Here is a 25113-nt window from a genome sequence, read left to right on the forward strand (position 1 = left end):
AAGGTTATTTTTCACATCTGTTAATTTCTTAAGCTCTTGGTGATTTGGTTTGGTTTGTTTCGAATATCGTGCAAAGCTACACAAGGGTTATCTGCGCCAGCCATCCCTAATTTAGCAGTGTCAACTCTTGGGATACTCTTTTACCAATGAATAGTGCGATTGATTAGCACATTATAACACCCCCACAGCTGAAAGGGTGAGCATGTTTGGTGTGATGGGGATTCAAACCTGCGACCCTCAGAGTAGGAGTCGAGTTCCTTAACCACCTGGCCATGCCGAGCCATTTTTGGTGACATGTCTCAATATTCATATGCGTTCATCACTTCTTTTTCAATGGAAAGAAGTGCATGTCAAAGGCAACTAACTGTGCATTTAAAATACATAACAGAAATTTGTATAGAAGTTTATTTTATCCATATTAGTCCAGATTAAAATCATTAAGTCCTCAATAGCATTTACTAACGAGGTGTTTGAAAAAGGGTAGAATGAAAGATTGAGAAACAAAAACCCATAGTATGTATATACAAGTAACTGAGTTTTATCTAAACTTTATTATCAAAGAATTTTTATTCTATAAAATTGAATTTAATTAACAAAGTGCCATTATTCAATTCCAGTGTTTTTAGGTGGAAAATCTGCTTATCTGTTGTGTATAATATTAATAAATTTAAGACACATAAAACTCATTGGTGAAAATATACAATTAATGGTAAAAACTGAAATTTATTACTAACAAAAACATCAATTCTTGAATTTATGCAAAAGAACTAAGAATAATAAAACCAACTAACTGCATGATTTATGAAAACAAACAAGTTATTATAAAACTTATTCAGCAACGAAATTAAACTTACTGAGTTGCATTACAGGAACTTAACCATCAAAATTCTGAATTTGTAATCATAAAATAAATAATTTTGTGGTTGCAAAATATTAGAAAAATGTTATTTTAGTGACATTTTCCCCAACTAAACCAAGGTTATTACAATAATAAGAATGCCATAGAATGGTTAATATTCAAATGGGAAACAGAATATGGCTTATACTTTATAGACTTTGGGCTTAAATATAAAAATCTATATTAATAAAGACACCTTATGTCAACCTGTGCTCACAATTAAACTAAAAATAACATGGACACAGAGACCTTCACGTGACAAGACTCAATGACAACATGCTTTAATGAAATGATGTTTCTTGCAGTACGAATTTGTGCAAGTTAAAAAAATGTATTTACGATAACATTTTTCTTCTTGATGTTTATTTTTAGTTACAACTGATCCTTTATCTACAAGTTGCTGTTCAGAATAAGTGTAACTCGTATATTTTAGGAAAGAGACTACCCACGTTTTGAATCTTCTGACTTTACTTATAAATTCTCTCATCATTAATATTAAAAAAAAAAAAAACTAATGTAAAGTGCAAGACTAGATACAAAGTATATAAATAATTTGACATTTGTTATACAAACATAAGCTGTCCAATAAAGTACATTTCTTTAAGGTCAAGAAATTCAGTACTCCAAAACAACACTGTAACAGCCATATTTCAGAATTATATTGCAGGTAACTATGTGGGGAGGTGATGTTAAGTCGGAACATCCACACCTGTAGTAAAAATTAAAAAAACATAAAATTAACAAGATATTTCTATAAAATTCCAAAAATAAAATTGTGCTAAAAATGTCATTTTTTTAAAATTAATAATGTTCAAAAATGAGTTACAATAAACTATCCTTGTATTAAAAAACATGAAAACATTGAGCCTGAAACTGTGGGAGAAAATTCTAGTTTTATAAAAAATTCAACATGAGGTACTTGAACTACACACACAAATGTAATTTTCTTAAAAGCACACAAAAAAAAATCCTTAGAGATCTGTTAAAGAAACTTTATTACATTCACCATTTAATATATACATATAAAAAATACATTAACTGCTAGAAGGTTCATACATTGAAACTGTGAAAGCAACATTGTATGTTAATTATTTAAAAATTGCAGAATACTTATTACCTGTAAACACATCTTACAGATAAAATATTCCATTAAAAGAGGTTTAACCCTTGTCTTAGATTAGCACAAATTATTACTTAATGAATATCTTGATATTTCTAATGTACACATTAAAGAAAATCTGTATCCTTACACACACATGGATTGTAAATGTTTCGTCTAATGTATGTCTAAAACCTAATTTCATACAGGACAACTGTCTTTTGTTTCTGCTGTTGAACTAATGGGTAATATTTGAGTTCTTGCAGACATAGTAACAACAAAACTGTTGAAATAAATTGGCAAAACCATCATTTTTCTCAGCTTAGGGTAATTTATTTTCTATTATATGTTGCCATAGTAAGTCACAATCAACACATTATGTAACACAAACATACTACATACATAATGTGTATGTGTAAGCCTTTTTAGTGATTTTAAGTTTGGAAAACTTTACTACAAAAAACGTTTTCAGTTTCACACACACAACTTTTTGAAATAAATATTACAGCTCTTTAAGAACTATATTATTGAAAAGTAATTGTAAATTTTAGCAAAAAAAAATAATTCTATACTCACACTGAAGTACTAATTGAAGTCTGGGATATCATCATAGGAATATCCAGGATAGCTGCAGTATGCATAATAAACAATTCCAACATGGTATCCACCCGGAATGAACATCAAAGAACCCAGAACAATGAGAATCCAAGTACTTTCAGTGTGCTGAATATTAAGATATGTAAACAATACATATCTACAGCTCATACATGAGAACATAAATGTATTTTGTACTCTAGGTGTTACATAATAACATTATAAAATTAAATTAACACAGAAGAGAGAAACTATGTACATTAGCATTGATACTGATGTCTTTTTAATTCAACTTAAAATATATAACTTGGTGATCAAATATTTATATGAAAAAAAACCCTTGACATATGAAAGAACATACTTACTATATTTTGTATCCTGTTAAAACTTTGAAAGAATTATATTACTAAAATGTCTTTAAGACAGATTATACAACTGATTATGGTGGGGCTTACAATTTTGAGCACATGCTAAATGATTGTATCAAACATGACATATCTGTGTGGTTCCCTGAACTTTTACTTTCAAGATATCCAAAATTTTGAAGTGTCCATTCCCTTCCCTTTTATTGTGTGTGTATAAAATTCCTTTTCATAAAAAAATAAATCTGATATAATGACACAAGTTAAAAAAATTCTATAATCTTAAATGTTATTTACTTACATCAAACTACCCTCATTATTACAACCATAGTGCACTCAAATTGTCATTCTTTAACGAAATAACATAACATGTTTGTAGTGTTTGGAAAACAATTACACTCCCTTATTAAACAGCCTTATAAAAGTTAGCGAATTATAAAACGACAAAAACATTAAACATCCAAAGAAAGATACAGAAGTTTTATTTTACTGTGTGTGTAGACATACACTGATTTACCTACAGCCATTCTTGAAAGGCAGAGCCCTCTCATCAACTGATATGTCCTGTTCAAGCAGACAGAATGATCTAAAATTGGTGGTACATTGCCTCAAGTAATGGACTACTTTTCTGATTACATCATCTTCAGGAGGTCAAGCGTTGCCAACAAATGTATATACCTTAACATACATTCTACTTTTTTTTTTTTTTTAGACAGTGTAATAAAAAATATTAGCTTCAAATAAGGGGTCTTAAAGCCATCACATTTCACATTGTGGCTTGTGAATTATGCCAACCAAAACAGCTACAGCTAGGAATCCTCTCTTCTTGGTTACTGAACCATCTGGTTTGAAAAACAAGTAACCTCAGACAGTGAAATCAATGAGCTCACATCAAAACATTTCCCAACATTTGACTGTTGTTGGCTAGTGGGTTACTTGGCAATACTACCTATAACTGCAGCAGGGGTTGTCTAGTATTTCCAATTCACTGTTTCAGTTTTGACTAGCAGATGTACAATTTAACCAACTAACCAATTTCTAACAAACGTATTTTACTATATTCACCATTACATATAAAATAACTAAAACTGTATTGCAAGAACTCATGCCTGGCTGTACCAACCATGTCTTTTAATCACTGACATCAGATACATGGACATAAAAAATGTATACTAGGACAACGTATTGGCATATGCTGCCATCTATGTACAAGTTATGGAACTTATGATGACAAGAACCCACTTGAAGAAACATGTATTCTCAAGACGTCTGTTATGGGTATTAAAACTGTAATTAAGATAAAGTACAGAACAATGTTTCAACCTTCTTAGGTCATCGTTTGATTAACAGAGTTTGCAATTGTTGCAAAACTTTTGTGTCTAGAGAATACAAGTTACGGAACTCAGTTGTACATTAAAGAATTTTTTTTAATGTGCCATGAATGCAAAGTTGTACCTTTATGTAAATGTTATGGTTTTGCCAGTTAAAACTGTCTTATATTGAAATACATAAGTACAAGTAACTACTAGAGAAAAAACCATTAAATCAATAACAGTGAAAGCAATGGTTTCTGTGTGGGCGTGCACGTGTCAGCTGGTAGTCTAGTCATATTTCTCCTTATATCCCATGATCCCTTCTTTCCACTTCCATTTATGAATATTAGCTATATGAAGGTCTTAAAACACAATCAAGTTTCAATACAAAACTATGCTTGTCTAGAATAGCTATATAGCAATAAATAACCAATCTTTTAAATCTGTAAAAGATGTCACAGTTTTTGTCACCATGCAGTTAAATACAATACAATAAGCTATTTCAAGAGAAACAATCTAAAGTGGTGTGAAATTCTAATACTTATCACCTGTGTTATATGAACTAACTTACTTATTAACAAAGTGATGATATGAGACAGTACAAAATCAGCAACACATTAACTCTCTGGAACTATTAGATAGTAAAGTCATCAGTTATAAGGATAACGGATGACTGTGATAATAGTAAAATAATATACAACGTATGCTGACTTTTATATACACCTATCCAATTATTACAGTTCAATAAACAAGATTATTTTCCTACCAGGTAAAATGAAAAAAATTATTTTACATACCTTTGCATCAATGTAACCAGTTAGTAGAAGTGAACCAATAATTATTAAGACGATTCCAACAACAAATAAAAATACAGCTAATGTAATGGCTTTCCAAGGAATTTTCACTTGTGGCTTCTCAAACTATAAACAAAAAAGTGGATTAATCAAATTATTATAGGAAAATTGAAACTCAAAACAGTTTTATGTATTTGTCCAGTATCAACATCATGGTCAGGATATATTAATGTCCTCTGTGGTTTAACTTGGAATAAAAAAAACTGTCTTCACTATGAAGAATCCCACAGTACTGAGATTTTAAACACACTGTTCTGCTACCAATTCAATGGTCTCTCACAGTATTTGATGGTAGGTGGAAAAAAACAAAAAAACTTTTATGATTCTTAGTCAATCAAAACTGGTTGAATTAATAGATTACCAGTTCACTGTCATCAATTATAACTAGTCCTAAGTGTTCACATTCCTTAATTATCTGAGCCATCACTCTGACTAATTAGCTATTGTCATCAGCATACAATGCAAAGAAATGATTACATAGATAAAATACTTACTTTTTTAATTATTGTTCTAGAATTTCTTTCAAATCTTTTACTTTTCTCATATAGTTAATGTTAATGTTTTACTTTACTTTATTGTCCCTTATCACTTATTATTCATCTCAACACAAGACAAAAATGTCCTTGAAGTGTATTACAGAACTGGCAAAACTCTCCTGCACCTCATAATGTCATAAGACTCAAGAATTGATGCAAAGTGTGAAGAATGTTTAAGTTGTTTAAACCTTTCAATCATGAATTTTAAAACATAAACAATACAGAATTAAGTAAGTTATAACAGTAAGATCTAAATACAATTTAAACTGTATTGTTATCTGTAAGAAACAATAGTTAGTGCTGTAGTCAAGCAAGCAGCCAATAATACCATTGTCAGTTACATGTACCCTGCAATGATAACTGGCACCCGTTTAAAGATACCTACTGTTAGATTATGGTGGAAATATATCTTTCTAATGATCACACACATGTGAATATAACATTTACATATATAATACAAAGTTCTCACAAATATGCTGAATGTGGGCATGGCACCTATCAGAGGTAAATTTATTACTTGTTTCAATTGTATTCATTTAGAGGAGTTTCAAATGTATGAATGAAAAGGTTAACATCTAAGTCTAGACAAACCTCTATGCAACTGTCATTACATCACTGAAGATACAGCATATTATAATAAAGAACATTCATACCTTGTTTCTCATGTAACAGTACATCTGAAGTTTTAAGCAGTTTTTGTTAAAGGTTTCTTTCAAAATTAAGGACTTTAAATTTAGATAACATAAAACTTCAAATCATAATGTAGATTATAATGTTGTCATGATATAAAAAGGCTGTTTAGTGTAGATATTATTAATTAGTTTATTTTGTGAATGAATATTTTATGATTGTTCAGTTGTTTATTATCATCATTACTATTATTATAAAAGTTAAAAGCAGATGATTATTGGAAGTTGTGTTTGTAACTTATTAATGTCAAGAATACAGCAAACAAATTAAGTAACAAACATATAAATAACTGGATATGATCAGAAAAAGACAAAGCAAAAGAGAAAGTAAAGTTTCAAGAAGAAGCTTGGCCAAAGTTAAGCGTAAAGTTAACTGCTGTAAGAGGAAAAGGCCTGATGGTTAATATAGGCCTAATGAATATGTTAGAGAAAAACAGTAAAAAAAAAAAAGAGATAAGAAAAGTAACTTAGTCTATCAAATTGAGTTTATAAAGTAATTGAATAGGCCTAAACTGACTTTTCACAAGACAAACAGAACCATAAAATATCTATGATACCCCAATGATCTCTGTAGTATAAAAATTTCTTGTAGATATGTTGAACTAGTTTTGATTATAGATGCCATTCTCAAAACAAGTAGAGTATGTACTGTTCATTTATCATTGAATTTGTCACCAACAAATCACAGACACTTACCATAAAAGAATCTATTACAGTAACAAAGTATATATTTATCCAATTAAAATGTATGAGTAAAGGCCTTTAATTGACAACTGGTGAACTTAACATCTGATAAATGCCAGTTCCATTCATGCACATTGATAATAAAGTTGGTTCTTGGTTGATTTAGTGTTTTATGGCACAAAGCAGCTAGGCTATCTGTGCCAAATGTCCAGTAAAAAGGTAAATATAAAGTAAATGTAGTAAAATTCATAAAAGGAAATGACGGTAAAACAAAACAGCATTTAACAACATAAATAGCATAAAACCAATGTTTACATCCAGTCTACAATGTTAAGAGAGAAACTACAGTAAAAGAAGTTGTAAAGAACTTTCTGTAGCATAATGTTAATTATCATAACCTGCCAGGAAGACTAACAGGTAAGTACAAGAACCACCGTCAGTCACCTGAAGTTGGCCTTTCCAGTCCTGGTTCCAGGTTGTGTGTCATTATGGCCATTTTCAAAAAGTAAAGTAATAAAAGTTTTAAAAGACATGCAGCAAAATTGTAATAATAACTCGCCAGAATGACTAAAGGGTAGTTCAAACAGATAGTTCAAATAGCAGCATTAGTCACCTGAAGTTCGCCTTTCCAGTCCTGGTGTCGAGTTATTTAATGTTACAGCCATTTTCTAATTTCAAATCAAACTAGAGAAATTGTGATTCTTAAAAGGGAACCACATTAAAAAATGATTAATGTACAAATTTAAAACACTTAAATGACATTAAAAAGATTAATGGCCTTTAAAAACTAAAATCTTTATCAAGGTGGACAGTATCACCATCACCAATAACACTATAATGTTACAGACAAACCTTGGGACTGAACAGTGTTAAAATGGTGCCGTTGTTGAGAGTCATAATGAGTACTGCTTAACTTCAATATGATCCAGGGCAAGAGAAATGGCATACAGTTCAGCAGTGAACACAGAAGCTGTAGAGGGGATTCTGCGTGCAACCACCGAACTGCAACAAACCATGGCAGAGCCCACAAAGTCACCTAATTTGGAACCATCAATATAAATTGGAATGAAAAGATTGTTTGAAAGATGTTCAGTAAAAAAAAGATGGTACTTCCAATCTGGAGTATCTGCCTTTTTCAGATGACTTAAAGAAAGGTCACATTTGAAGACAAAAATAAGCCATGGTGAGATGGGCTGACCAGTGGATACTGCAATGTTATCCAAGGACAGATCCAATTCATCCAATTGCTCCTGGACGCGAAGGCCAAAAGGAGCAATGGCAGATCGTCTGTTCTGAAAAAGTATAGCCCACCAAGGAAGGAAAACACAACCCAGATGGGATGCTTTCATAACAAACAAAGTTTCAAAGCATATAGTAAAGACAGTTGCAAATGGCAAAGGTGCAAAGAAGGTTCACGAGATTCTACATATAAGCTCTGAACTGAGGAGGTGTGGAAAGTCCCAGTGCAGAGTCTAAGTCCTTGATGGTGAATGGGGTCCAGCATCTTTAAGGCTGAGGGTCTGGCAGAGCCATAGACCAGTGATCCATAGTTGAGTTTCGATTGAATAAGAGCATGATATATTTTTAATACATAACATTGATCCACTTCCCAACTGGTGGTAGAGAGGACACAGAAGATGTTCAGTGCTCTTGTGCATATGACCAGTAGCTGCTTCATATGTGGTGTAAAGGTCAGCTTACAGTCAAAAATAAGCCCCAAGAACTTGGTCTCAGAAACCACAAGCAGAACAACTTCACTGATATGGAGTTCAGGATCAGAGTGAATATGCCATTGGAGGCAAAAGTCCATGCAAATGGTTATAGACAGAGAGAAATTAAAGCCATTTTCCATGGTTCACTTCAGTATACGATCGAGGGCAGTTTGTAGTTGCCGCTCAATATATCTCATGTTTGATGGTTGACATTAGATGTGAAAGTCGTCAACATAGAGCCCGTTTGCAACAGTGCAAGGAAGTTGTTCAGTGATAGCATTAATTTTTATACTGAAAAGTGTGATACTCAAAACACAGCCCTGAGGGACTCCAAGTTCCTGTAGAAAAGAACGGGAAAGTGTCGAACCTACACAACTTGGAATCTCCTGTCCATTAAAAAATTTTTAATAAAAATGGGTAAATGGCCACGTAACTCATATATGGAGGTCTTGCAAAATGCCATACCTCCATGTTGTGTCATAAGCCTTCTCAATGTCATAGAATATTGATACAAGATGATGTCATTTGATAAAGGCTTCTCTGATTGATGTTTCAAGTTGAATCAGGTGGTCCATGGTGGAGTGCTGTCATCGGAACCCATACTGAGTGGGCAAGAGGAGGTTGTTTGATTCGAGGAACCAAACAAGACGAGCATTAACCATCCTCTCTAAGGTCTTATAGAGACAGCTTGTCAAAGCAATTCGATGGTAGTTTGAAAAAATCTTGGGATTTTTCCCAGGTTTAGAGAAAGGTAAAATAATAGCCTGGCACTAGATATAAGGAAACACATTCTCCTGCCAGATTCTGTTAAAAAACAAATAGAAGAATATCAAGAGAAGCAGGAGATAGATGGCACAGCATGTCATAGTGTACATCATCTGGTCCAACAGATGTACTGCCAGACAGAAGAAGAGACAATTTCAGTTCCACCAGTGTAAAGGGAGGATTATAGTCATAGAGACAGTTAGTTTGAAAGGAAAAAGGTGAAGGCTCTGCCCGAGTCTTGATGACCAAGAAGGTGGAGGAAAAGCAGAAGTGCTAGATACCCAGCAAAAGCTTTCACCTAGAGTATCAGCAATGCTCCGGATATCAGCTACTTCTTAGCCATCAGAGAGTAAAATCGAGAGGAGGACAGAATTGTAGTGCCCACTGACCTTTCGAACCCTGCCCCATATGACTTTGGAATTGGTGGTAGAAGATATGCCTGTTGTGAACTTAATCCAAGATTCCTTCTGGCTTTGACGTCTTACCCACCTAGGACGTGTACAGGCTCACTGGAAAGCGATGCGGTTTGAAAGTGTGGGATATCTATGGAAAGTATCCCAGGCCCATTTTTTTAGCCTTCTGTGCTATCTGGCAGGCAGGATTAAACCATGGATGAGGATATAGTTGAAAATGTGTTGAGGTTATTAGGAATACACTGAGCAGCTGCTTGTATAATACTGTCAGTTACTGCTGCCAAACAGTCATCTATTGATGGCTGGTTCACGATGGCAGGATCAAGTTCTGCGAGAGCAGTGAAATTGGACCAGTCTGCCTGATCCGGCTTCCACCAGGGCATGCGGGTAGAGTGGCATCAACCACAGCCAGTCTCTCTCAAAAGTACAGGAAAATGATCACTACCTAGTGGATTATTGTCAACCCTCCATGAAAAATGGGAAAATAATAAAGGGGAGCAAACCAAGAGATCAATAGCGGTAAAGGACTGACTAGGTGCATGAAAATAAGTGGAAGAACCAGTATTGAAAAGGAAAGATTGTGATCAGAGAGCATACACTCTACAGAGCGACCCCTCCTATCAATAACAGCACTTCCCCAGAGGGGATGATGTCCATTAAAGCCCCCCAGGATTAGAAAGGGAGACGGCAACTGTTCAACAAGAGCATCAAGGTCTGATTGATCATATGTCTCTCCAGGGGACAGGTAGAGAGAACAAACAGTGATGGTATGACCCAAGGAAACATGAATGGCTACAGCCTCCAAGGGTGTGTGGAGTGACAAAGACAGGGTGGGCACATGCTGATCAACCAATAGTGCCACCTCTCCATGTACTCGTCCATCACACAGCCTGTCATTTCTGTACAGAGAAAACTGCCAGGTGGTGACTGTATCAGCAGGTTTGAGAAATGTTTCCTGTAAGGAAAGACATACAGGATGGTAGGAAGCAATCAGTATTTTGATGTCATCCAGGTTAGAACGTAAACCTCGACATTTCCATTGTATCAAGGTGGCCATTTTTAATGATGTGTATGCAAATTGGCTGGAGAACCCTTCTGTTTACAACCACATCTTTTTTCCTTACTGTCCTTATTTGGGGGAGGTCTGCCAACTTCCATGGATCCTGCTCTGGGTCGATTGGGCAAGTTTTTGTTGTTGGAAGGGGATTCCAGTGACTGAGGACACGAACAAATGATTGTTTTGCATCTTGGGGTGGGAGAAAAAGAAGTATCCGAAGAAATGCCTGGACCTGGAACCAAAGGATGTGGATCTTGCAGTTTGTTGGAATATATGGGAGGAACAGAGGTGAGTGTAGAAGTTGATTCATCAACTTTTTTAACCATGGAGGTCAAAAGGCTTTTCATTTGTTTTGAGAATGATTCTCTTGGAGGCACAGAGAGATCTGTCTGCACTCCCACTGTAGTTGTGGAATGACGTGCAGCAACATATGTCCGAGATGAAGTGGTGAACAGCAATTTCTGAGCCTCAGGATAAGTAATGTTATGAGTTGTTTTCAAATGCTGCACCTCTTTTTCCTCCAACCATTTAGGGCAAGAACAAAAGTAGGAAGGGTGAGAACCATTGCAGTTGACATAATGTGGGTCCGTTTTACACTCATAGGCATCATGGTTCTTGCCACCACAACGAACACATGTCAGGGAACCACGACATGACGTCTTTGAGTGACCGAACCTCTGACACTGGAAACATTGGAGAGGGTTTGAAATGTATGGCTGTACCTTGCAATTTAGATAACCTGCTTTGATGGTGGCAGGTGCACGTGGTGATGTAAATGTCAAAACGAGGATATCTGTCGGCAGTGTACCTCTATCTTTGCGAATGGAGATGTGTTCCACTACAGAAACTCCTTGAGTGGAAAAACCAGCAAGAATCTCTGACTCGAGGATGTTCTTCAAATCCATCTCAACAATAACTCCTCATGATGAATGCAAAGTAGCATGAGATGTAACCTCAATTGGTGTATCCCCAATTGCCTTTGAATTCAAGAGGAGTTCACTGTGTTGGGATGTGGATGTTTCAACCAATATGTCTCCAGATCGAAGCTTCTTTACTGACTTTGGAGAGCCAGCAAGTCCCTCCAGTCCTTTCTGAATAAAAAAAAGGGGCATTTGCCCTAAAGGTTTCTCTGAAAGAGAATGTAGGATGAGAAAATGAGGTACAACTGGTGGTACAAATATTGAAGATTGCTGATTAGTCTCCAAGATGTGGTTGTTTACCTATTGACTGTTTTTCCACTATTTCATTTAAATTTTTATTTGGATGATCCATAAGAGAAAAGAAAATTTTGGTGCCAACTGACCCCACCAACCATGGATCCCTACGAGGGGACGCATTACAATGACAAGCAAGGATACTGCAGTAATGCCAGGATTTCCTGAGCACTGTACCCAAACACCAGCATCAGACACACTGTCCACAACACCTGTTGAGAACTTCCAACAATGGTACTTGGTTGACCCTAGCCCAAGTGGACCAGCCAATCGACCCAAGGGGGGCCACCCAAAGGCCTCCCGTCTACAGGAATTCAAGGCCAAGGTGGTGTGTTTAGGTTGGACCCTCAACCACCAGAATCCTCTCCTCCCCTTCACAGGTCGCCACACACGACAAACACGTGGGTGGATGTTTAGATCGCAGAGAAGGTAACCTGAAAGAACAGAACCTACCCTGGGAGGTCCCCTCACCACGTACAGGAATCCACACTATGGGGCATTGATAATAAAGGTGCATAACTAAATTCTAAATGTAATACAGTGACTTGCACAGAAAAATATTTAAAGGGGTACCTCTACAGTGAAAAGGTTAAGGTCGCCCTACCCTCCACCATTATTATTGGGAAGGGGTCATGTCACATTCTGGTATATCTTCTTTTCTACAGATTATTATTTTCCATAACACCACATTTGCTGATGAATGGTATGCAGTACACTTCTGAAGATACGTGTTCCATCAAGATATCATTCAATCTACCATTTAACCACTATTATACGAGCTACAATGTCCCAAGTGTTTGACAACAATCATGTGGTGTTAAAAAAGTGATATTAAGCTATATTTTTTATATCTGCATAACATATTAACCATAAAAATGTGTATGAATTACCTGTAAGTTGATTGCAAAAACATTATAAGCAAATACACTTAATAAATATATACATTTGTCTTTCATTCATCTGTTAAGTTATTTAAAAGATATGATAATCACATTTTGTAATTTTAGCCAGACAGTTTCTGAAAATTCAAGTAATGTTTCTTATTTTTTAAATCTGTTCATATAACACTTTTAAAGTCATGCAGCATCCAATTTCTCATGTAGCAAAACAAAACAGTTGAAATTATAACAACTTATCAGTAGAAATCAAGATATGTATACACAGATTAGCCAAATAAAATATTTCAGTATATTCATACCTTGAAGTAGAGATCTGTTTCAATACAGACTCAAAGTATGTAAACATTTAACATGAGTTAGCTGTAACAAAAAGTAAAAGTTAAATCCTGATAATCTGGATTTCTTTAATGGATATGCAAAAATACATCTTAAAGAAACATCTAATAATTTTAGTTATAAAACAGTTTAAATGCTGAAATAAGTGTTTAGACACTATTCCAATTGGTACAAGAAAGGATTGCAATATGAGGCATCAGGTACATTTTGACAATGTATTTAATAATTCATATTACATACACTTGTGTATTGTGTACACATTCATACCATAATTTGACTTATGTGATTTCATACCTTAAAAATGACTGGTTGCTATATCATGATATGTAGTCACTTTATAAATGATGTGGGTTAAAGAAACTCTTGAAGTAATACTGTTGTGAAAAACAGCTCCTTGACTAACAAGATAAATAGGAATGAAATGAAACCTTGGCAGGGGTTTAGCTTGGAGAGAGAGAAGTCTGAGGAATTATCTCCCCAACAGAGCTGTTCAGGAACGTTGTAGTTCCTCTTTGTCCTCACTTGTGGAGAATTATTTATCGGTACATGGGAGTTTTCCTGTATTTTAATTTGGCTTGTTCGAGACAATGAAGTGAGGTGAGGCAGTATAAAAATGTTGAGTGAGAATGCAGAGCAAGACAAGGCAGTGAAAGGAAGAAGCCAAGTCTAGAATCCACCAGCAGAAAAGAAGCCGCAGGCTAACCCATAGACAGAGAGATGGTCAAGATACTATTTATATTATCAAACTACATGGGCAACAACTGTTGTGGTGTGAAATAGATTAAGTTGTTAAAGTTAAAATCTTATCAATCAAAGTAATATTTATTTAAACATCAAAATAAACATAGATATTAATAATAGTATTAATTATTGTATAGTACAAACCCACCTGTAGATCTACAAAGCCATCGTCTATTTGTGAAATTTTATGATAACGAACAACAGAATTTCCTGAAGCATTCTTTTTGGCCATATCATCACAACTTTGGCGAAAATTCTCAGGTTTCAGACTGCAACTGTCATAAAGAATCTACATCTCTTTACAAATGAATAATTTAGGTTTTGCTAAATTTTTGAAACAACAATCTTAAGTTAATTCTGAATCAGGTACGTGTTTCAGGTTATTTTGACAGTCTTCCATTTTAAGTAACCTAAACATTCTACCTTTATTTTACTTTAGTAATATCAACAATAAAACAGGTTTTAGTAAAAAGTGACACCAATAATAATGTAATGTGGGAAAATACAATACCATTTGTTATATTTTTCTTCCCAGTAAACAGTATATAGCAAAATTGTGCAATTAAGACTTATATACTTTGTATTATTACTGTTTTTTTTAATTTCATATTTCTTTAGAACACTTCAACAGGCAATATTTAAGACATTTCACATATCCAGACCAACAATAGCAAAATATAAAATAAACTACATTTTCCAAACATTACACCTTTAGCTGCAGCACATTTGTAACACAGTAGGTTATATATATATATTTTTTCTCATCAGAATGTTCAAAATCTGCTCAACACAAATTTATAAACAAAACAAAATACAGAATACAAAAGTTTAAGATTCTTCACAGATGAGAGTTTCATTATGGAGAATGAAAGAAAGAAAAATAATTTTTTTTATGTGCAAGTGTAAAATATTTTTTTTGTTTCTATTACCTCTCACGTAGATAAATATCAAACAATTCTGACAAAATAATCTACAATTTCTAGTGACTTTAAAACTTTTGACAAATGTTTTTTGGTTTCTTCTGAAATATTATTAAAAAAAATGCTTTGAAGGAGAAACTTTTGGAAATTATAGCTGAGAACTTACATAGAAAAGTTATACATCTTAGAAGATTAATAATTTTATTTTAACTTATAGTGTTTGGTAATTTTGTAATTAAGAATACCAAACTAGGAAAGTGGACTTCCTAGGACAAAAAGGTGAATCTAGCATTGGAGTTTATATTTCCAAACCTTTTTCGTTGCAGTGTCTCCTTCAGCAATGAGCACTCGTGCCCTCTTCTAAAAATTTTTAAGACCATTAAAATTTTACTAAAATAAAAATTGTATAGAAACAACAATCAGTTAATGTGGTTTATTTTGATAAATATAACTTTGCAACTCTAAAAATTTTCTGTCTGCTCACCCGATTTCCTCAAAGTTTACTGCCCCTTTCTCTTTTAATTTGTATAGTTTAAATACCTGATTAGAATTAAGTAATTCATAAAACACAACTATTAACCGAAACTGATGTATGTTACTTACTCAGCTGTAATTGCATGCAAGTATTGCACATGAAACCATGTCAAAATTTGTTTTTTTCAAACTGCTACATCTATGGCTTTATCCTATATACCTCATCCTCACATTGAATTTTCAGATCAGTAATTATTAACTAGAAGAAAGATCAGGATAATTTTCAATTAAACTTACTTGTTTATATATCCACTTCAAGATTCTCTCATCATATCAGAAATCAGGCAGACATAGTACAGAAGTATCTACAGCTTACAACAATTTAGCTAATGGAGAAGTGTTTTGGGATAATTAATTCTCTGTATAGAAACAAAACTTGAAAAAAACAAAAATAATTATGTTTGTGAAGTAATCTTATTTCTACATCACCAGAAGTAATGTAATACTGTTTTCTTCGACTTCGATGGATCTCTTTTTTTTTTTTTAATAATAAGTGTAACAAAATTTAAGGAAAGAAAAGACCTGGTGGGCATCTAGCCATCCACTGAACTAAACTTTTATAAAAGAAAACAGCTCAAAGCCAGTCCTCATCCTTCAAATATTTATGAAGCCTTAAACTTACTGCATGAACTAACAAAACAAACATTACAAATTAGTCTTTTATTATGTAAACAAAAAATATGATAAGTCATGGGCTAGTATTAATGAAGTTTTCCTACAAGTAAATGAAAAATGACTGATGTAAGATGAAGAGTATTGTTATGTCTGCTTCTAATAGCAACAAAAAAGTTGTAATGATAATACAGTAACCTTACACCATTTTTTCTGCTATTAAATTTAAAGTTTACACTCCAGCATTTTCATTCCACTTTCTTAAGTCATAACCATAACAACTTATGCCCTGATAGTCATACCATTCTGTAAAAAAAATAACACAGCATTAATGTAATAATAAAGTAGAATGAGAAAAATAGATACAAATGAATTGCAAAACTATATCATGCATGGGAGTGACTTACAATGTTTCTTACTATATTTGATCAAGTGGACTGTCTTAAGCTGTTTTTTGTACAGCTTTGTTCCACTGGTGGCTTATATCAAGTTTAAAATTAGGCTTACGGTAAGACGTACTTGGAGTAAGTAATTAATCAGAAGCTAAATTTATTATAAGCCTACTTAATAAAACCTTAAACATAGAAGCCCAGCTTAGTCAAGTTACATGAAAAGTGTCAGAAGCCTTTGGTCAGTTTTGGTAAAAAAAAAAAAACAAAAAACATTTCCTACACTAATACTACTAAAGTTATAATTATATTTACTTTCCTGTAGTGATAATAAGGTAACTATAATGAAATGTTAAAATTAGTGTTTTATTTTTAAAATGTATATTACTATTACTTAGTTACCACTTATATTGAACATGAATACATGAGAATTTAAAAAGTAGGATAGACCTCATAGCGAAATGCTTCAAATGACTGATCAAGTCTTTTAGCTTAAAGTTAAATTTAAATTAAACATATATTAGAATAATTAGAAAAATAAATCTACGGATTACAATTTACACTTATAGCTACTAACATTCATTCGTGATAAAACAAACCTTTTTCCCACTTAATATAAAATGTCGCATTTGACTTGAACCTTTTCCTTTATAACAACTTTATAAAAAAGTGGTTGAATAAACAAAATATTATCACCTCAGAAACACACTTCTACTGGGTGATGTTTCGAGCGTTCGCTCTTTCTCAGATCTTGAAATTATAGGTACAACCATAAGGCACACTACTGAAAACTATGTTTTTTTTTTCTGAAAAGTATATGTTACACAATACCCCTAGACGGAATACACTAACCGGGAAAAATACATTTAAATGCAATAATTTATTTATTTTCAAATTAATAATGTTATTAGTTGATTAAAGAACTAAACAAATTAAATAAAACAATGTAAATGAATAGATCATATATTAGTAATATACATTATATTGCATATCCATAAAACAAATATATAAAACGTAACAGATTCACTGTTGTACATTTATTTTAGTGTCTACATTTGTTTCAGCATAGTTTTTATGCACGAGACGTATATTGTTGATTGTGTATTGTACAAATCTTGCCTATTCTCTAAATTTATAGAAGATTCTTGAGAGTAAGTATCAACAATATTCCTTGTACGAAAATGCTAGTATGTTTGAACTTTGTTGAACATTTTAAAATCTCACGTGATTCGTATAAAATCAGCTAGCCAAGAGGCTTTATTATTATTGATCATTTACAGTCAGTGTGCAATAGGCCTCAGAAGTTATAATTGTGATTAATGCGTATATATTAATCGGGAAAAAACCAAAAACAGAATTTAAACAGGAAAGTTTATAAATTTCGAAAGTTACAAATATTCAACTTTAGTGAATTACTTCAGAACTTATTATTTCTATGAGGACATTAGATACGGTCGTCTGTTAAAACGTACGGGTGTTTTTAGCTAGTTAGCTGTCAAAAGAAGTAATTCTTGATGACGAGAAGTGTATAGTGTGTCAACAAAGAATTAATCTGCTTGTGGTGGACCTGGACCATCGATAGAATATTTAGTTCCAGACCATATATAAAACTCGGTATTGTTTGTAAAACTTGTATATAAACCAATATTTGTAATAACCATGCGTAATAATCATTATTATAAATTGTATTATTATTTGCTTCTTAAAATATATTTATATTAAGAAAGAAAATTGTATGCATCAATCTTGTTGGTAAATTTTCTAAATTTGATACATATTAACATTTAATTAACTTCTAAATTAAAATAAAATTTTACGGTCATTTGGAATAGTAGTACGTAAAATGATAAATCGGAGATCTATCCGAAATAAATTATAATGCATAACAAACAAAATCTCTACATATTTACCTTCAATAAATAAAAGATTTGTACAAACATAATTGTCAGGCTTTTCATGGTTTAGTGACACAAACTACCAATCAATACAATTTTGTATTTATGGAAAAGTTACTAAGGCTATTTGCCGCAATACGTAATTTTGAACTACAGACCAGAATAAAGGCAGTCAGTTAGCAGTAAACTAATGCTCACAATAAGGGATTTGCTGTCACTCTTATTGCAAACCCACATCTTAAAGTGTTAAGAATAATTTCTAGTATAACATCGATTTAAGCCTATCTCGCCAACTCCAAAGTCCAGAGTTTTACCTTATGACCAACGAACATTTTCGACATAAGGGCATTGTTTGTTTGTTTGTATCTTAAACAAAAAACTACGAAGTGGAATACCTGCAGTATGATCACGCCTGGAGTCACACCTCAGATTATAGCGTTATAAGTTCATAAACCTGTCACTGATCTACATAAGAACTAAGGTTATTTATTATATGTTAAAGTACGAGAACGTACTATATAGTGTTTGCTATTATTTCAGTACGTGAAAATTTTAAAATTTCCATTTAATTTTAGCTCACTTGGAACACAGAGAGTCACTAAAGAAAAGAATTTACGTTTCCCTTACTTTAGCAGTATACGGGACTAGAATTCATTAATTGATCATCAAGCATATTTTCTTACAAGAATATAGTTATAACTTGTTGATGTTACGCAACAAACACTTGAATATCATGTGATTAAAGTAGCATAGCGTGAGCAGCTTGGCTTTGTTTATGTTACTGTATTTTTAGAGTTAAAAGCCAGATTCTCCCTTGTTAGGCAGGATTTTTGCTAAGATTCAGCTATTGTAGGAATTTATATGGATATTTTAGGTACGTTTTATAACGAGAAATTCACTTTGAGACTAAAAAATTTGAAAACAGCTTGAATGGATAACAAATAAAACTTTATTACATGTTTCACAAAGTAAGAAGTTCACAACGTTTTGACGTGGATTTTGTTGTTATTATGTACAAGTAGTTTACTAAGACACACAATATACAATTTGTTTTAACAAAGGCTTTTTTGTAATAATTCCCATGCATAGATTTGCGCTTATTTTGTCCTTACTTTTAGTTTTTCTGTTCAGATCCTATCTAGCTTGGCATCATAATGTTACGCCATGCCTGATCTGGTCCTAAGAACTCCCTACTTGACAGAATTTGATATAGCATAAAAAGTGCCGAAATTTAGGAGCTATTTACATTCAACTGAAACAGGAACTGGCAGTAAAGGTAGAAAGTATTATGGAAGAATAAGTAAAACTGGACTCGTGTAACTCACGAAGTAAGTAGAAATCGAGCGTGGCTTTTAGATATATTGATGGTATACAGCATGAAAGAAAAAAAGAGACACATGGCTGGAAATTGCTAATTAGTAAACGTACCTTGGAATCTTGAAGTGTTACTTTATAACGATAATTATTTGTACCATCAAGATGACTTCTTTGATTTTTCATTTATTGATGCATGATTCCTTGTTTCTGATAGACATACTACAATTTTTCTGTGTTACTATGGTGGTAAAAGTGAAAGAGTTCCAAGCTGTATGTTTAATGAAGCTATATCACAATTTCTTTTTCCATTGTCACTAACGTATAATTTTGTGCAGTTATTGCATAATATTTTATAAATGTACTTCGTAGTATGCGTTTTACATAATAATTGCTTACTAAATATTTTAATTTCAGGCCATTTTTTGAATGAATTGGAAATTGTCAAGAGTTTTGTGTTTTATGGCAAGTTTTGTTCAAGTTGAATAATTTTTCAATTAATTTCTAGATGGTTAGTGAACTGCGATATAATGCTGTGTTGTGGTTGGTTCATTAGTGGTTTACTTCGTGAGTTCAGTTTTGAGGTTTTATTGTAGGCTTCAGAAGGTCGATTTCTTCACCAGTGTTGTCAACTGAACCGATTCTTTAGGCTATTTTTCTCAGGTTGATTAACGTTTCATAATACTCTAAAACAGAGTCTAAGCTGTTGTCATATACTCAACAAAATCAACTTAATTAACCACAAGCAAAATACAAATGATGCTTGTACACGTGAAAATGAAACTTATGGTACAAGATAGCTTGAAGAATTATTGGTTAATAAAACAAATAAACAAGAACAAATACTGACCTGTTTATTACAATAAATTTAATTTAGGTGTTTTCAAATAGAAATTAACCTTATATAAAGTTCGTAAAAAAAACACTTAAAAAATAACCGAACTATAACGCAGTGATCGATTCTAGTTAGATCAACTAGTCAAAGGGCAATGCAGGACATAAGCGAGTCTATTTGCATCTATTATCCGTTTGTTTGTTTGTTTTGGAATTTCGCACAAAGTTACTCAAGGGCTATCTGTGCTAGCCGTCCCTAATTTAGCAGTGTAAGACTAGAGGGAAGGCAGCTAGTCATCTCCACCCACCGCCAACTCTTGGGCTACTCTTTTACCAACGAATAGTGGGATTGACCGTCACATTATAACGCCCCCACGGCTGGGAGGGCGAGCATGTTTAGCGCAATGCGGACGCAAACCTGCGACCCTCAGATTGCGAGTGCATGCCTTAACGCGCTCGGCCATGCCAGGCCTTAGAAGTATTCAATCGAACCATAATCTTTTGAATTAGTAGGGATTTTGTGGTGTATGGATGTCTATATAAATATATACACATGCTATTTTTGGCTTAATGAAGTACTGAAGAAAAACCCAATTTCTCAAAAACTGTGCATATCTTCGGCTTTGTTTTGGAAACTGTCGTCATTACTACACGACCTACGTATCTTGGATAGTTAATATTTGAGTATATTTCCGTCAATATGTAGAGAGTAACCTATGTTGAAATGTAAGCATTATATGTATTTGAAGAAAAAATGTCAGTTGAAAATAACCAGCTGTTGTTATAATAGTAAAGTAATGACAATAAATGAGGTAAAATGTTGAGAAACAGAAAATATATGATGGAGTGATGGATAAAAGAGCTTAGTGTGTCGAGATGGTCTCATCTTCATTCTACATATAGTGGTATAGGTGTTCAGCGCAGAAGATAGTTAAAGAAAGCATGCTAAGATATTGGGTGCCTGTTGAACATTGTAATAATAATATATGTGCTATCCAAAATTACTATAAGAGCGGTTTTTACTTTAAAGCAATTCTAATGACAACGATTGCATTGTTTCGACCTATATGGTCATCGTCAGATAAAACTTATATTCAGTAAAGCAGTTTGAATTTCAGGAAAATGTTAAAACTAATGACAGTGTGGAAACGACTTGGAGATGTTATTAAAGTTTTATTTTTTAATTAAATGAAGAATGGTATAAACAAATGAGTTTTCCTAGAAATTTTGACTTTGCAGACTTAATAATAGTCTTTCAGCTACTTTTTTCTAATTCTTAAATTATCGTGTTCACAACCGATTATAGACAAGAGTGGCATTGAGATATGTGACTTTGTGGATTCTAATGTCCAGATACTGACCCCTTACTGAATCTTTAACTTGCTTTGTAGTTGATGTTTTTATTATGACTAACGTGGTCGTAAATCCTGGGGGGATGGGGGATACATCCCCCTTCATTTTAGGTGGGGTGTATGGTGCATACAATCATCCCCCCTACAGTTTGGTCTGTTTAATTGTTTTATTGTATCACAGGCCTACAAATTATGTGTTTGTTCTTGTGATTCTCATGTTCTTACCAATCGAATTACATAATTAGGCCTAGATGTAGGCTTTTTCAGTAGCCAAAATGTACATCTTTAATATAGGCGTGCTTCTAAGCTTTTTGATTTAACGATAGTTCGTAAGTATCAGTCAGTAGACCTAAGTATACATGCAAGGCTTGCAAGCACTATCACAGAATCTACCTACATCTTGTACGTAGTGTAAGATTAAGTAAAATTTTCATCACAACAGATTGAAAACAGCATGAAATTCAAAAATATTACTCCCAAGCGTAAACTTTTGTGATCAAGATCTGGCAGGCTATTTGTAGCTTGTAGTTGCATCAATCTTATGTGTATATTGTGCGGTTTTCATACGCCATTTGTTCTTACGCATGTCTAGCCGGTTTTATTGTCGAACGCCTTACTCTCCTTAGCTGCCGAAGTCGCTAACCATAGTGTACGTTTAGTGTACAGTTAACGACAGGTTCGGGCCGCTCGGATCCAGACGCGCCGTACATCATCCCATTCCACTCCCTTTAGTCTGAGTCTCGATTTTACAACAGGGCTCATTAGACCTGTGTTTGTGGCCCTCATTAATCCACGAAATTTCAGATTATCACCGCACTCTAATGAAGTGCTGATGCTTTATGGTAAAAGAACAATATATTCTCTTATCATAGATAGTAAAAATATTGTATTTTCTTGTATAATTAGAACACAAAAGGAGCGATTTCAACGGCCTGAAGCCTCTACTCGAATTCTATTGCTAGTTTTTGTTTAGGTGTTTTTATTTAATAGACGTGCTTATAGACATTATATCACAACGTGTTTGCCTTTTGATGAGCTTTAACAGGAATATAATATATTTGTGATTGCTTAAGTACTTTTTGAGAAACTTGCAATTACTTGTGTTGTAACTAGCATACATTGTTGTCCCAGCGATGCCCAGGCGGTCAGTCGGCTCGGTAGTCACTGTGAGGTTCGCGCGTTCGACTTAAACACATTGTACAGTTCAGTCCTACTTCCATTCTGTTCTTTCTTCGTTCGTTGTACGTTAGAGTTTTTCAATAAAGACTGCATTTTAGCCTGTTGAGTCATCTTAGAAACATATTCCAATTATGACAAGCAAGCGTCTGAAACTTTCCGATATCAGACAGTTCTGCAAGCCAGTTACTAGTTTTACAAGTGACAATGCAGATGCAGATAATCCAACAACCTCAAGCAAAGGAATAAAAACTTGCCATACAGAGGAAATATCATGTTCATCAGAGAACGAGTCTGAAAATGCTTGTGCAACTATTGCACATCATGAACCACCAGACAGTTGTGAAACAAGTTTGTGCAGTAATGAAAAGTTTGACACTCCACAGATACAATGTGGAAAGCCATATCATCCAGACGCACAACTAATACCACGACAGAAAGCAAAAATCTCAAAATATCAACTTCGATGGCAAGTGGTTTGATGAGTTCCCATGGCTGTACTTCGACAATCAGACTCAAAAAGTCACATGCTTTCATTGTGCCAAGGCGGAAAAGAGAGGCCTTTTTAGAGGAAAATTGGAGAGGCCAGTGGAATATACCTTCATATCCACCGGTTTTTGCAACTGGAAAAAGGCAGAACAGAAATTCAACGAACACCAATCCTTCTCTCAGCAGAGATTTGCTCTATCTCCAGAAGGTTCACTTGATGTAACTCCAGTGACTGTCCAGCTACATGATGGAAAAAACAAGCAGCAGGAAGAATGCAAAAGAAGTCTAGCCAAAATATTCAGAAGTTTACGTTTCTTGCTGCGTCAAGATTTAGCATTAGGTGGACATACTGATACGGAGGGGAACTTCCTGCAGTTGATAAAGCTCCTGGAAGAGAAAGATCCTGAGTTGACGGCCTACTTGTCAAAGAAAACCACATTCACATCACCCCAGGCTCAGAATGAAATAATGGAGATGTTCAGCCATCAAATACTGAGGAACATAGCACACAAAGTGCAGCAAAGTAAAATTTCTGCATTAATGGTTCATAACTCAAGATGTTACAGGTGCCGAACAGGAAGCAATATGTGTACAATACGTAGATGAGAACCTTGACGTTCATGAGGCATTTCTTGGTTTGTACAGTGTTTCCAATACAACTGGTGAAACAATATCCTCGACTATACTTGATGTACTGATTAGACTCCATTTACCACTGTCAGAATTAAGAGCATAAAATTATGATAGAGCCGCTAACATGAGTGGTGCATACAGTGGATGCCAGGCAAAAATAAAAGAGAAGCAACCGTCAGCTTTGTTTTTTCACTGCGGAGCACACAAGGCTAATTTAATAATGTAACATGCAGTTGAAGCTTGTGAATGTGTTCGAGATTCCATCGAGTGGGTACATGGACTTGGTGTCTTGCTTCAGAGGTTAGGCAAATACAAGACAATCTTTGAAAATATTGTATCGTCAGACAGCCACAATGGTCCAGTTAAATACATCCGCCCACTGTGTTCAGCACGCTGGTTGTGCCGCCTGTCTGCAATTACATGTGCTAATGATCACTACAGTGACATTGTTGATTCTTTGTCTGAATTAGCAAATGAAAAAATCAGATGTAGCAGTGGAAGCACGAGGTCTGCTGGACAGATTTGACAAAGGAAAGACAGTTTTAGGATTGTTGATGGCTCAGTATCTATTAAATGCATTAGAGGAACTAAACCGTACATTCCAAGCAAAATCAGCGATAGTATCTGGCAAGATTGAAGCATCTACAATGACAGTTGAGCAATTCCGGGTGTTGCGAACAGAGGAAAATTACAACAAGATATTTAATGAAGCTGAGAAAAAGATAACTTCCCAAGATCTGGTGCCTATTGAACTACCACGCATTTGCAGATCCCTCAGAAGGATCACAGGTGATGGCTC

At 34.1% G+C, this 25113-nt stretch overlaps 1 protein-coding gene across 12 annotated transcripts; it reads right to left on the reverse strand.

Annotated features, from left to right (window-relative positions):
- Window positions 1–1348: 1348 nt before the first annotated feature.
- On the reverse strand, window positions 1349–17471 carry LOC143255951 (transmembrane protein 230-like). Of its 12 annotated transcripts, none has more exons than XM_076512428.1 (6): window positions 17318–17459; window positions 15858–15946; window positions 14315–14441; window positions 5064–5186; window positions 2574–2720; window positions 1349–1607 (listed from the first exon to the last, which is right to left on the reverse strand). In XM_076512428.1, exons 3-5 carry the CDS (start codon window positions 14396–14398, stop codon window positions 2583–2585), a joined length of 345 nt encoding a protein of 114 aa, XP_076368543.1. In that variant the 5' UTR covers window positions 14399–14441; window positions 15858–15946; window positions 17318–17459; the 3' UTR covers window positions 1349–1607; window positions 2574–2582. The 12 variants fall into 12 exon arrangements, with proteins under 12 accessions (XP_076368543.1, XP_076368539.1, XP_076368544.1 ...); XM_076512424.1 differs by lacking the exon at window positions 2574–2720 and adding an exon at window positions 15399–15446; XM_076512429.1 differs by having other exon boundaries at window positions 17221–17359.
- Between the last annotated feature and the right edge of the window lie 7642 nt (window positions 17472–25113).

Source organism: Tachypleus tridentatus, chromosome 7 (assembly GCF_004210375.1).
Source record: "Tachypleus tridentatus isolate NWPU-2018 chromosome 7, ASM421037v1, whole genome shotgun sequence".
Classification (NCBI taxonomy): Eukaryota; Metazoa; Arthropoda; class Merostomata; order Xiphosura; family Limulidae; genus Tachypleus; species Tachypleus tridentatus.

What these genes read in the sequence shown, in the direction of transcription:
- LOC143255951 (XM_076512418.1), bottom strand. Translation starts at nt 17,394, where the DNA reads ATGGTTGTACCTATAATTTCAAGATCTGAGAAAGAGCGAACGCTCGAA. An exon ending in AGTAGAAGTGTGTTTCTGAG is followed by an intron (nt 14,442 to 17,317) that starts GTGATAATATTT and finishes TCTTTATGACAG; the next exon opens with TTGCAGTCTGAAACCTGAGA. An exon ending in ATGGCTTTGTAGATCTACAG is followed by an intron (nt 5,187 to 14,314) that starts GTGGGTTTGTAC and finishes TTTTGTTTATAG; the next exon opens with TTTGAGAAGCCACAAGTGAA.